The 12,787-nt window shown below is 49.0% G+C and overlaps 1 protein-coding gene across 2 annotated transcripts in view; it reads left to right on the forward strand.

The window, feature by feature from the left end:
- ITGAL (integrin subunit alpha L) overlaps positions 1–12,787 on the forward strand; it is a 52,574-nt gene that overhangs the window by 19,389 nt on the left and 20,398 nt on the right. For both annotated transcript variants that reach the window (XM_045381443.2, XM_065537648.1), the window contains exons 12-17: positions 1,964–2,115; positions 2,459–2,596; positions 3,848–4,045; positions 4,187–4,317; positions 7,606–7,766; positions 7,872–8,023. In XM_045381443.2, coding sequence (XP_045237378.2) covers positions 1,964–2,115; positions 2,459–2,596; positions 3,848–4,045; positions 4,187–4,317; positions 7,606–7,766; positions 7,872–8,023 — 932 coding nt within the window. The remainder of the gene's footprint in view (positions 1–1,963; positions 2,116–2,458; positions 2,597–3,847; positions 4,046–4,186; positions 4,318–7,605; positions 7,767–7,871; positions 8,024–12,787) is intronic.

Consider the following 12,787-nt stretch of genomic DNA (forward strand, 5'->3'; position numbering starts at 1 on the left):
GAAGTTCTTAACCCTTGTGCTTCCAGACTCCATACGACAATAGGGAAGTGGTTCCATCTCTTCACTCTTCCTTCCATGTGCTGTAGAGCCCTGGCCAGCTCTGTTTTCTTCACTCACTTTCAACTTCTCTGCACAGAGACCATCAGATGGGGTCAGTGACTCATCCCAGAGGATTCCTGCTGGCGGCTCCTATCTCTAGCCCAAGCCTGGGTCCAATTTCCTGCAGTGTTTCCTAGAACATTCAATAGTGATTGTCCTGGTATCTTAGAGGAAAGAACCTTGTTACCGGAAGTTGAAGATGAAGACAGCCTGACACTGACATGATATCTTTTTTTTTTTCGAGACTGAGTCTCTCTGTTGCCTAGGCTGGAATGAAGTGGTGCAATCTCAGCTCACTGCAACCTTCACCTCCCGGGTTCAAGTGATTCTCTTGCCTCAGCCTCCCATATAGCCAGGACTACAGGTGCGTGCCACCATGCCCAGTCAATTTTTTGTATTTTTAGTAGAGACGGGGTTTCACCATGTTGACCAGGCTGGTCTCGAACTCCTGACCTCAGGTGATCCACCCACCTCAGCCTCCCAAAGTGCTGGGACTACAGGCGTGTGCCACCACGCCTGGCCAGCATGATATCTGTAAGCATGAAAATTTTTCAAATTTCCTGCTTTATTTTATTTTGTTAGAGACAGGGTCTCACTCTGTCACCCAGGCTAGAGTGTAATGGCACCATCGTAGTTCACTGCAGCCTTGAACTCCTGGGTTCAAGCAATCCTTTTGCCTCTCAGCCTCTCTAGTACCTGGGATCACAGGTGTGCACCACCACACCTGGCTAGTTTTTGTAATTTTTTGTAGAGACGGGGTCTCACTATGTTGCCCAGACTGGTCTCAAACTTCTGGCCTCAAGTGATCCTCCTACCTCGGCTTCCCAAAATGTTAGGATTACAGGCGGGAGCCACTGCACCTGGACGACATGCTTTATTTTTAATATCCATGCCAACTTTGCATTCTTCTAATATATCCCATTTTATTTTATTTTATTTTATTTATTTTGAGACAGAGTCTCACTATGTCGCCCAGGCTGGAGTGCAGTGGCGCGATCTTGGCTCACTGCAAGCTCCGCCTCCCAGGTTCACGTCATTCTCCTGCCTTAGCTTCCCAAGTAGCTGAGACTACAGGTGCCTGCCACCATGCCCAGCTAATTTTTCATATTTTTAGTAGAGATGTGGTTTTACTGTGTTAGCCAGCATGCTCTCTCAATCTCCTGTCGTGATCCGCCCGCCTCAGCCTCCCAAAGTGCTGGGATTACAGGTGTGAGCAACTGCACCCAGCCTCCTGTTTTATTTTATTATTTAAGAAAAAAGAGGCCAGGCATGGTGGCTTACACCTGTAACCCCAGCACTTTGGGAGGCTGAGGTAGGTGGATCACCTGAGGCCAGGAGTTCGAGACCACCCTGGCCAACATGTCAAAACCCTGTTTCTACTAAAAATACAAAAAAGTATCTGGGTGTGGTGGCTGGGCACCTGTAATCCCAGCTACTTGGGAGGTTGAGGCAGAAAATTGCTTGAACCCGGGAGGCGGAGGTTGCAGTGAGCCGAGAACACGCCATTGCATTCCAGCCTGGGCAAGAAAGCGAGACTCTGTCTCTAAAAAAGAAGAAAGAATGGAGTTTTCCTTACTAATCCTCAGGTAAACTGAGGCTCAGAAGAGGCTCCACACTCCACTTGTGGTGCATAGCTGCTTTTCCCTGGGTGTGCATGTCACCCACAGTTGAAGAAATGCCATTCCCAAGATGGCAGGATTTGGTCGGCTGGGAGCACATGGCTGCTTTTCTCAGAAGAAGGTCTTCAGCTGTTTTGATGCATCTCTGCTACTAACCCAATTCCCTGGGGCCCCTGCCCCTCTCCTGCTGGGTGTTCTTCCAGCATCCTCTGTTCCTAACTCCACGCCCCGCACACTTTCCTCAGGTTACTCCGTGACCTGGCTGCCCTCCGGGGAAAAGACTTCGTTGTTGGCCTCAGGAGCCCCTCGATACCAGCACGTGGGCCGAGTGCTGCTGTTCCAAGAGCCACAGGGCGGAGGACGCTGGAGCCAGATCCAGACAATCCATGGGACCCAGGTGCGTACAGTCCAAGGGCATCTGCAGACCAGGGACTGGAGGGACACATGTCACACTCCCTTCTGTCCTTTGAACGCTCATCCACTTACGTGCTTACCCTGTGCTAAACACCATCACATTTGTCCCTCATAATACGCGGAGGTAAGCCCTGTCATCTCCCTCTCTAGTTTAAGAGACAACCTCAAAGAGCCCACCTTGTCTTAATGCACGTAGACTAGGGGTGGATCCAGGATTGGAACCTGCATTTGAGGGAGTGGCATAAGATGAACTCGGTACAGGTATCTCCCTGCCAGCCTCTGCTGTTCCCACAGGCGTCTCCCCAAACACCTGCCTCTCCCCACAGATTGGCTCTTATTTCGGTGGCGAGCTGTGCGGCGTCGACGTGGACCAAGATGGGGAGACAGAGCTGCTGCTGATTGGCGCCCCACTGTTCTACGGGGAGCAGAGAGGAGGCCGGGTGTTTATCTACCAGAGAAAACAGGTGGGGCCAGGACCTGGGGCTGAGAGGGAGGAGGCGGAGCAGCAGAGATTCGCAGCTCCCAGTTATTCTGAAGGCTTTCTCTGTCTGGTCATGTGGTGATCAAACTTTTAGAATGACAGAGAGGCAATAGCGAATCCTCACTGGGGAAAGACTGTGTGCAGGGTCCAGTGCCAATATTTCTTTTTCCTTTTGAGACAGAGTCTCGCTCTTGTGGCCCAGGCTGGAGTGCAGTGGTGCAATCAGTGCTCACCACAACCTCTGCCTCCTGGGTTCAAGGGATTCTCCTGCCTCAGCCTCCCGAGTAGCTGGGATTACAGGTGTGTGTCTCCATGCTCAGCTAATTTTTGTATTTTTAGTAGAGACGGGGTTTTGCCATGTTGGTCAGGCTAGTCTTGAACTCCTGACTTCAGGTGACCCACCCGCCTCAGCCTCCCAAAGTGCTGGGATTACAGGTGCCCGCCACCACACCCAGCTAATTTTTGTATTTTTAGTAGAGACAGCATTTTGACATGTTGGCCAGGCTGGTCTCTAATCCTGACCTCAGGTGATCCACCCGCCTCGGCCTTCCAAACTGCTGGGATTATAGGCGTGAACAGCTGCACCTGGCAGGCGGCGCCAAACTTTTTATAGACACGACCTCACTTTCCTCATAACTACCTGCTGAGATACTACAAGCTTTATTTTATAAATGGAAATCCCTGGGGTGCAGTGGCTCATGCGTGTAATCCCAGCACTTTGAGAGGCTGAGGCAAGACGATTGCTTGAAGCCAGGAGTTCAAGACCAGCCTGGGCAACATGACAATATCCTGTTTCTACAAAAATAAAAATAAATAAATTAAAAATTTAAAGTTAGCCAGATGTGGTGGTACATGCCTGTAGTCCCAGCTATTTGGGAGGCTAAGGTGGGAGGATTGCTTGAGCTCAGGAGTTCGAGGCTGTAGTGAGCTGTGATTACGCCACTGTACTCCAGCCAATGCAACAGAGCAAGACTCCATCTCAAAAAAAATTATCCAAAAAATGTATATATATAAAGGGAAACCCCAAGGCTCAGCAGGGGGATGTCTGAAACCACAAGGTCACAGTAAGAGGACAGTAAGAGGCTGGGCTGGTGCTTGAACCCTGGTTAGTCCGACAGCTCCATTCCAATTCTTGGAGGGACCCCGTCTTACCATTTTTAGCGTTCTTCACTCAGTTGCTCTGTGACAGCTTGCTGAGCGACTTGGGTGTGACCTGTCTCTTGCTACTTCCTAGTTGGGGTTTGAAGAGGTCTCAGAGCTGCAGGGGGACCCTGGCTACCCACTCGGGCGTTTTGGAGAAGCCATCACTGCTCTGACAGACATCAACGGCGATGGGCTGGTGGACGTGGCTGTGGGGGCCCCTCTGGAGGAGCAGGGAGCTGTGTACATCTTCAATGGGAGGCATGGGGGGCTTAGCCCCCAGTCAAGTCAGGTGAGGTATCCTGCCTGCCAATCACACTCCATTCTCGGGTGCCCTAAGCCCCCAAGCCCAGACCCCACTCCCCAGCCCGACCCTTCCCTCCCTCCAACCTACCTCTCCTCAACTTAGTGATAATTCCTTTCTTGCTCTCAGCGGATAGAAGGGACCCAGGTGCTCTCAGGAGTTCGGTGGTTTGGACGCTCCATCCATGGGGTGAAGGACCTTGAAGGGGACGGCTTGGCAGACGTGGCTGTGGGGGCTGAGAGCCAGATGATCGTGCTGAGGTGAGATGGGGCTCCCGGGTCATACCTGATGACCCCAGCTCTTATCCTATGTTTTGTTTATATTTTATTTATTTATTTATGTTGGGTTTTTTTAGAGACAGGGTCTCTCTTTGTTGCTCAGGCTGGAGTGCAGTGGCGTGATCACAACTCACTGCAGCCTCAAACTGTTGGGCTTAAGTGATCCTCCCACCTCAGCCTCCCAGGTAGCTGGGACTACAAATGCTCGCCACCACAGCTGGCTAATTTTTTTTTTTTTTTTTCGTAGCAATGGGGACTTGCTATATTGCCCTAGCTGGTCTCAAACTCCTGGTCTCAAACTATGCTTTCTCCTCAGCCTCCCAGAGTGCTGGGGTTACAGGCAGGAGCCACTATGCATGGCCTAATTTTAATTTTTTTAATATATGGTCTTCCAGGCCAGGCACAGTGGCTCACACTTGTAATCTCAGCACTTTGGGAGGCCAGGGCAGGTGGATTACTTGGGGTCAGGAGTTCAAGACCAGCCTGATCAACATGGTGAAACCCTGTCTTTACTAAAAATACAAAATTTGCCAGGCGTGGTGGCAGGCACCTATACTCCAGCTATTCGGGAGGCTGAGGCAGGAAAATTGCTTGAACCCGGGAGGCAGAGGTTGCAGTGAGCTGAGATCGCGCCATTGCACTCCAGCCTGGGTGACAGAGTGAGATTCCATCTCAAAATAAAAAAGAAAAGAGGCCGGGCGCGGTGGCTCAAGCCTGTAATCCCAGCACTTTGGGAGGCCGAGGCGGGTGGATCACGAGGTCAGGAGATCGAGACCATCCTGGCTAACATGGTGAAACCCCGTCTCTACTAAAAATACAAAAAAAAACTAGCCGGGCGTGGTGGCGGGCGCCTGTAGTCCCAGCTACTCGGAGGCTGAGGCGGGAGAATGGCGTGAACCCGGGAGGCGGAGCTTGCAGTGAGCCGAGATCGCGCCACTGCACTCCAGCCTGGGCGACACAGCGAGACTCCGTCTCAAAAAAAAAAAAAGAAAAAAAAAAAAAAAAAGAAAAGAAAAGAAAAGAAAGGCCGGGCACGGTGGCTCAAGCCTGTAATCTCAGCACTTTGGGAGGCCGAGATGGGCGGATCACAAGGTCAGGAGATCGAGACTATCCTGGCTAATACGGTGAAACCCCGTCTCTACTAAAAAATACAAAAAAACTAGCCGGGCGAGGTGGCGGGCGCCTGTAGTCCCAGCTACTCGGGAGGCTGAGGCAGGAGAATGGCGGAAACCCGGGAGGCGGAGCTTGCAGTGAGCTGAGATCCGGCCACTGCACTCCAGCCTGGGCGACAGAGGGAGACTCCGTCTCAAAAAAAAAAAAAAAAAAAGAAAAGAAAAAAAGATACAGTCTTGTTACTTTGCCCAGGCTGGTCTCAAACTCCTGGGTTCATGGGATCCTCCTGCCTCAACCTCCCAAGTAGCTGGGATTACAGGCATGAGCACCGCACCTGGCCACATCCTCTGTGCAGTTACTATGTGCCAGGCCCTATGCAGATGTTTCATGGGCATGAGCTCGTTGGGTCTTCACCCAGCACTGTTAAATAGGTTTGCTTTTTATAGAGTCTTCATGTTTTACTCCAGGTTGAACAGCTGCCATCAGTGATGGAACTGGGATGTTCACCCAGGCCTACCTGACACTAAAACTCAAAAAGAAGCAATATCATGGGATTGGGAAAAGCATAGCTTTAGAACATGGTGATCTGGATTCAAGTTAAAGCTCTGCCGTTTACTTCTGGGATGCTGTTACCCCAGTCACTTAGCTTTTTTTTTTTTTTTCTTTTTCTTTTGAGACAGAGTCTTGCTCTTATCACCCAGGCTGGAGTGCAGTGGTGGGAATTTGGCTCACTGCAACCTCCACCTCCTGGATTCAAGTGATTCTCCTGCCTCAGCCTCCCAAGTAGCTGGGATTACAGGCGTGCACCACCATGCCCTGCTAATTTTTTTGTATTTTTAGTAGAGACGGGGTTTCACCATGTTGGCCAGGCTGGTTTTGAACTCCTGACCTCAAGTGATCCGCCCGTCTTGGCCTCCCAAAGTGCTAGGATTACAGAGTGAGCCACCGTGCCCAGCCTTTTTTTTTTTTAGCCAGGTACGCTGGTGCGTGACTGTAGGCTCAGCTACTTGGGATGCTGAGGCAGGAGGATGACTTGAGCCTGGGAGGTCGAGGTTGCAGTGAGCTGTGATCATGCCACTGCACTCCAGCCTGAGCGACAGAGTGAGATTCTATCACAAAAAAATAATAATAATAAATAGGCAGGGTGCGATGACTCATGCCTGTAATCTCAACACTTTTGGAGGCTGAGGCGGACGGATCATTTGAGGTCAGGAGTTCAAGACCAGCCTGGCCAACCTGTTAAAACCCCATCTCTACTAAAAATACAAAAATTAGCTGGGCGTGGTGGTGCGCGCCTGTAATCCCAGCTATTCTGGAGGCTGAGGCGGGAGAATTGCTTGAGCTCAGGAGGCGGATCTCAAAAAAAAAGGAGCCAGGTGCTGGGGCTCACTCCTGTAATCCCAGCTATGCAGGAGTCTGAGACAGGAGGATCACTGGAGGCCAGGAGTGTGAGGATGCAGTGAGCTATGACTGCACCACTGCACTCCAGCCTGGGCAACAAAGCGAGGCTCTAACAACAACAAAAGCTGCAACTTTATTATGAAGCATAATAAAATTCATGCAAGCATCATTGAAGGCTTAAACATAAGCAAGAAAGTAACTCATGATTTATCTTCCTAAGAGCATACTCTTCTCCATAGAAAATGGGTCAGAGGCTGCTAGAATGATCTGGGCACCCTAATTAGTTATCATCATTATTGGCCAGGCATGGTGGCTCACACCTATAATCCTAGCACTTTGGGAGCCCAAGATGGGAGGATTGCTTGAGCTCAGGAGTTCAAGATGAGCCTGGACAACATAGGAAGATCCCTTCTCTACAAAAATTTATTTAAAGTTAGCCAGGTGTGGTGGCACGTGCCTGTGGTCCCAGATCCTTGGGAGGCTGAGGTGGGAGGATCACTAGAGCCTGGGAGGCCAAGGCTGTAGTGAGCTGTGATCATGCCACTGCACTCCAGCCTGGGCAACAGAGTGAGACCCTGTCTCAAAATAAATAAATAAAAAGTGTTATTATTATTTTCCTTAAGAGGAGGCAGTGACATGTTGAGGTCTGCTTTAGGGAAGGAGAGTTATCTGGGCTCTGCTGGCGGGAGCCCCACATCTGAGGGGGGACGTGCAGTTGGGTTGGTGGGAGAGAATTGGTTGCTTTCTGCCCTGCAGCTCCCGGCCCGTGGTGGATGTGGTCACCCTGATGTCCTTCTCTCCAGCCGAGATCCCAGTGCATGAAGTGGAGTGCTCCTATTCAACAAGTAACAAGATGAAAGAAGGTGTTAATATCACAATCTGTTTCCAGATCAAGTCTCTCATCCCCCAGTTCCAAGGTCAGAGCTCTCCTCCTGCTCCCCAGGGTAGCTGCTGCCCCAAATCCAGGCTTATGGCCCTGGGATCCCCCACCATTCAACTCTTGCCTTTTCCGCCCTGCCCAGGCCACCTGGTTGCCAATCTCACTTACACTCTGCAGCTGGATGGCCACCGGACCAGAAGACGGGGCTTGTTCCCAGGAGGGAGACATGAACTCAGAAGGAACACAGCTGTCACCACCACCATGTCCTGCACTGACTTCTCATTTCATTTCCCGGTAAGGGAGCCAGCGCCAGTGCTCTGGGATGAGCTACCTGCAGGGGCAGGCTCAGCTCCGTCACTGTCCAGTGGGTGACACGTCACTTTCATCCCTCTGTGCTGTCACTTCCTCTTCTGCGCAATGGTAGTAATAACACCTTTAGCATATTTTCTTCTAGTGTTTTTTAAAAATTATATATATGGCCAGGCGCGGTGGCTCACACCTGTAATCCCAGCACTTTGGGAGGCCAAGACAGGCGGATCACGAGGTCAGGAGATCGAGACCAACCTGGCTAACATGGTGAAACCCCGTCCCTACTAAAAATACAAAAAATTAGCCTGGCGAGGTGGCGGGCGCCTATAGTCCCAGCTATTTGGGAGGCTGAGGCAGGAGAATGGCATGAACCCGGGAGGCAGAGGTTGCAGTGAGCCGAGATCATGCCATTGCACTCCAGCCTGGACGACACAGCGAGACTCCATCTCAAAAAATATATATATATAAAAAATATATTTTATATAAATTTTAAATATATATTTTAATTTTAAATATATATTAAATTTTAAATTGTATATAAAATTATATAAAAATGTATATATTTTACATAAATTTTAAATAAATATATATTTTTATATATAAAATTATACATATATTTTTTTTGAGACGGAGTCTCGCTCTTGTTGCCCAGGCTGAAGTGCAGTGGCGCGATCTTGGCTCACTGCAACCTCCGCCGCCTGGGTTCTAGTGATTCTCCTGCCTCAGCCTCCTGAGTAGCTGGGATTACAGGCATGCACCACCATGCCCGACAATTTTTGTATTTTTAGTACAGAAGGGGTTTCACCAAGTTTGTCAGGCTGGTCTCGAACTCCCGACCTTAGGTGATCTGCCTGCCTTGGCCTCCCAAAGTGCTGGGATTACAGGTGTGAGCCACCACACCCGGCTACATATATTTTTTTGACACAGAGTCTTGCTCTGTCGCCCAGGCTGTAGTGCAGTGGCACGGTCTCACTCACTACAGCATGATCTCTGCTCACAGCAACCTCCGCCTCCTGGGTTCAAGCAATTCTCCTACTTCAGTCTCCCGAGTATCTGGGATTACAGGCACCTGCCACTACGCCCAGCTAATTTTTGTATTTTAAGTAGAGACAGGGTTTTACCATGTTAGTCAGGCTGGTCTCGAGCTCCTGACCTCAGGTGATCCACCTGCATTGGCTCCCAAAGTGCTGGGATTACAGGCATGAGCCATCACGCCTGGCCTATTTTATATTATTTATATATTTATTTGAGACAGAGTCTTGCTCTGTCACCCGGGCTGGAGTGCAATGGCATGAACTTGGCTCACTACAGCCTCCACCTCCTAGGTTCAAGCGATTCTCCTGCCTCAGCCTCCCGAATAGCTGGGATTACAGGTATGTGCCACCATGCCCAGCTAATTTTTGTATATTTAGTAGAGTTGGGGTTTCACTATGTTGGTCAGGTTGGTCTCGAGCTCCTGACCTCAGGTGATCCTCCTACCTCAGCCTCCCAAAGTGCTGGGATTACAGGCATGAGCCACTGCACCTGGCCACATTTTATGTTTTTAGAGATGGGGGTCTTACTGTGTTGCCCAGACTGGACTCTAACTTCTGGCCTCAAGAGGTTCTCCTGCCTCAGCTTCCTGAATAGTGGGGACTACAGGTGCACACCACTGTGCCTGGCTCCTTCTAGTTTTTTAATTTTTTAAATTTTGTATTAAAATTCTTTTTTTAAAGACAGGACCTCACTTTATCATCCAGGCTGGAGTGGAGTGATGCAATCATGGCTCACTGCAGCCTCCAACTTCTGGGCTCAAATGATCCTCCCACCTCAGCCTCCCGAGTAGACAGGACTACAGGCATGCACCACCATATCTGGATAATTTTTTAAAATGTTTTTGTAGGCTGAGCACGGTGGCTCAGCACTTTGGGAGGCTGAGGTGGGCGGATCACCTGAGGTCAGGAGTTCGAGACCAGCCTGGCCAACATGGTGAAACCCCGTCTCTACTAAAAATACAAAATTAGCCTCACGTGGTGGCACATGCCTGTAAGCCCAGCTACTTGGGAAGCTGAGGCAGGAGAATTGCTTGAACCCAGGAGGCAGAGGTTGCAGTGAGCCAAGATCGCGTTATTTCACTCCAGCCTGGGCAACAAGAGTGAAACTCCATTTCAAAAAAAAAAAAAAAAAAAGTTTTTGTAGAGACAGGATCTTGCTGTATTGCCCAGGCTGGTCTAAAACCCCTGGTGTCAAGTAATCCTCTTACCTTGGCCTCCAAAAGTGCTGGGATTACAGGCTCGAGCCACCGTGCCCAGCAGCTTCTACTTTTTAATATATTTATGGGCATTTTTAACACGATTACAATGGCAATGTAGTTACTATTTTTCCCTACTCTTTTCATACATTATATATTAATGCTGCTACACAGCTTTCATAATTTTAAATTATGAAATATTAAAATATTTGGGCCGGGCACGGTGGCTCACATCTGTAATCCCAGCACTTTGGGAGGCTGAGGTGGGTGGATCATGAGGTCAGAAGATTGAGACCATCCTGGTTAACATGGTGAAACCCCGTCTCTACTGAAAATAACAAAAAAAAAAAAAATTAGCCGGGTGTGGTGGCGGGCGCGTGTAGTCCCAGCTACTTGGGAGGCTGAGGCAGGAGAATGGCGTGAACCCGAAAAAATTTGGCTGGGCACGGTGGCTCATACCTGTAATCCCAGCACTTTGGGAGGCCAAGGCAGGCGGATTATATGAGATTGGCAGTTCAAGACCAGCCTGGCCAACATGGAGAAACCCCATCTCTACTAAAAAAAGTACAAAATTAGCCGGGAGTGGTGGCCCATGCCTGTAATCCCAGCTACTTGGGAGACTGAGGCAGGAAAATCACCTGAACCCAGGAGGTGGAGGTTGCAGTGAGCTGAGATCATGCCATTGCACTCCAGCCTGGGCAACAAGAGTGAAACTCCATCTCAAAAAAAAAAAAAAAGAAATATTAAAATATTTAATTTTTACAGAATATTCAATCATCATGGTATGTCATTATTTGCCGGGTACATATCATGCATCCCAGAAAAAAGTTGGGGTATTTTTTTAAAGTTTTTAAATTAAGTCTCATGTATGGTACATGGAGGAAAAAAAAAAAGTTTTTAAAAAAGTTTAAACAGGCCAGGCATGGTGGCTCATGCCAGCACTTTGAGAGGCTGAAGTAGGTGGATCACTTGAGCTTAGGAGTTCAACACCAGCCTAGGCAACATAGCGAGACCCCTTCTCTACAAAAAATACAAAAAAATTAGCCAGGCTTGGTGGAAGACACCTGTGGTCCCAGCTATCTTGGAGGCTGAAGCAGGAGGATTGCTTGAACCCAGGAGGTGGAGGTTGCAGTGAGCTGTGATTGTGCCACTGCACTCCAGCCTGGGCAACAGAATGAGACTCTGTCTCCAAAAAAATAAAGTTTAAACAACTGTTGAAATACCCAGATTTAGTTGCTTATAAGCAATCCTGTATAAAAATGGGATTGATATGGCCGGGCGCGGTGGCTCACACCTCTAATCCTAGCACTTTGGGAGGCCAAGGCAGGTGGATCACGAGGTCAGGAGATTGAGACCATCCTGGCTTACATGGTGAAACGCCATCTCTACTAAAAATACAAAAAAATTAGCCGGGCGTGGTGACGGGCGCCTGTAGTCCCAGCTACTTGAGAGGCTGAGACAGGAGAATGGCTTGAACCCGGGAGGCGGAGCTTGCAGTGAGCCAAGATTGCGCCATTGCACTCCAGCCTGGGTGACAAAGCGAGACTCCATCTCAAAAAAAAAAAGAGATTGATATAAAATTGTTTTGTTCTCTTAAATATTTCATAAAAGGCCAGACGTGGTGGCTCATGCCTATAATCCCAGCACTTTGGGAGGCTGAGGTGGGCGGATTACTTGAGGTCAGGAGTTCGAGACCAGCCTGGTCAACATGGTGAAACCCCATCTCTACTAAAAATACAAAAAATTAACCAGGTATGGGTGGCAGGTGCCTGTAATCCCAGCTACTCAGGAGGCTGAGGCAGGAGAATTATTTGAACCCGGGAGGCAGAGGTTGCAGTGAGCCAAGATCGTGCCATCGCATTCCAGCCTGGGCAACGATAGTGAAATTCCGTCTCAAAAAACAAAACAAAACAAAACAAAATCATATAAGACAGTATAGGATTGGGACATAAGAATTTGAAAATTTGAAGTTTGTTTTAAACTCTTTTTTTTGAGATGGAGTCTTACTCTTTTGCCCAGGCTGGAGTGCATTGGTATGATCTGGGTTCACTGCAACCTCTGCTTCCTGGATTCAAGTAATTCTCCTACCTCATCCTACCGAGTAGCTGGGACTACAGGTGTGCACCACCACACCCGGCTAATTATGGTATTTTTAATAAAGACGGGGTTTCACCATGTTGGCCAGGCTGGTCTCAAACTCCTGACCTCAGGTGATCCACCCACCTCAGCCTCCCAAAGTGCTGGGATTACAGGTGTGAGCCACCACACCTGGCCTGTTTTAAACTTTTTATTATGGGGAATGTGAATCATACAAAACTAGAAAAAAATAGTTTAATGAATCCCCAAGTCCTCATCACCCAGTTTCAACAATTACCGACTCACCCTCTATTTCATTCAAACCTCTACTCAGTGCCCCTCTGCCTCCTCCCATTCCACCTCTTATAAGATTTAGACATTTTTAATCCCAGCACTTTGGGAGGCTAAGGTGAGTGGATCACGAGGTCAGGAGATCGAGACTA

Source organism: Macaca fascicularis, chromosome 20 (genome assembly GCF_037993035.2).
Source record: "Macaca fascicularis isolate 582-1 chromosome 20, T2T-MFA8v1.1".
In the NCBI taxonomy this organism is placed as follows: Eukaryota; Metazoa; Chordata; class Mammalia; order Primates; family Cercopithecidae; genus Macaca; species Macaca fascicularis.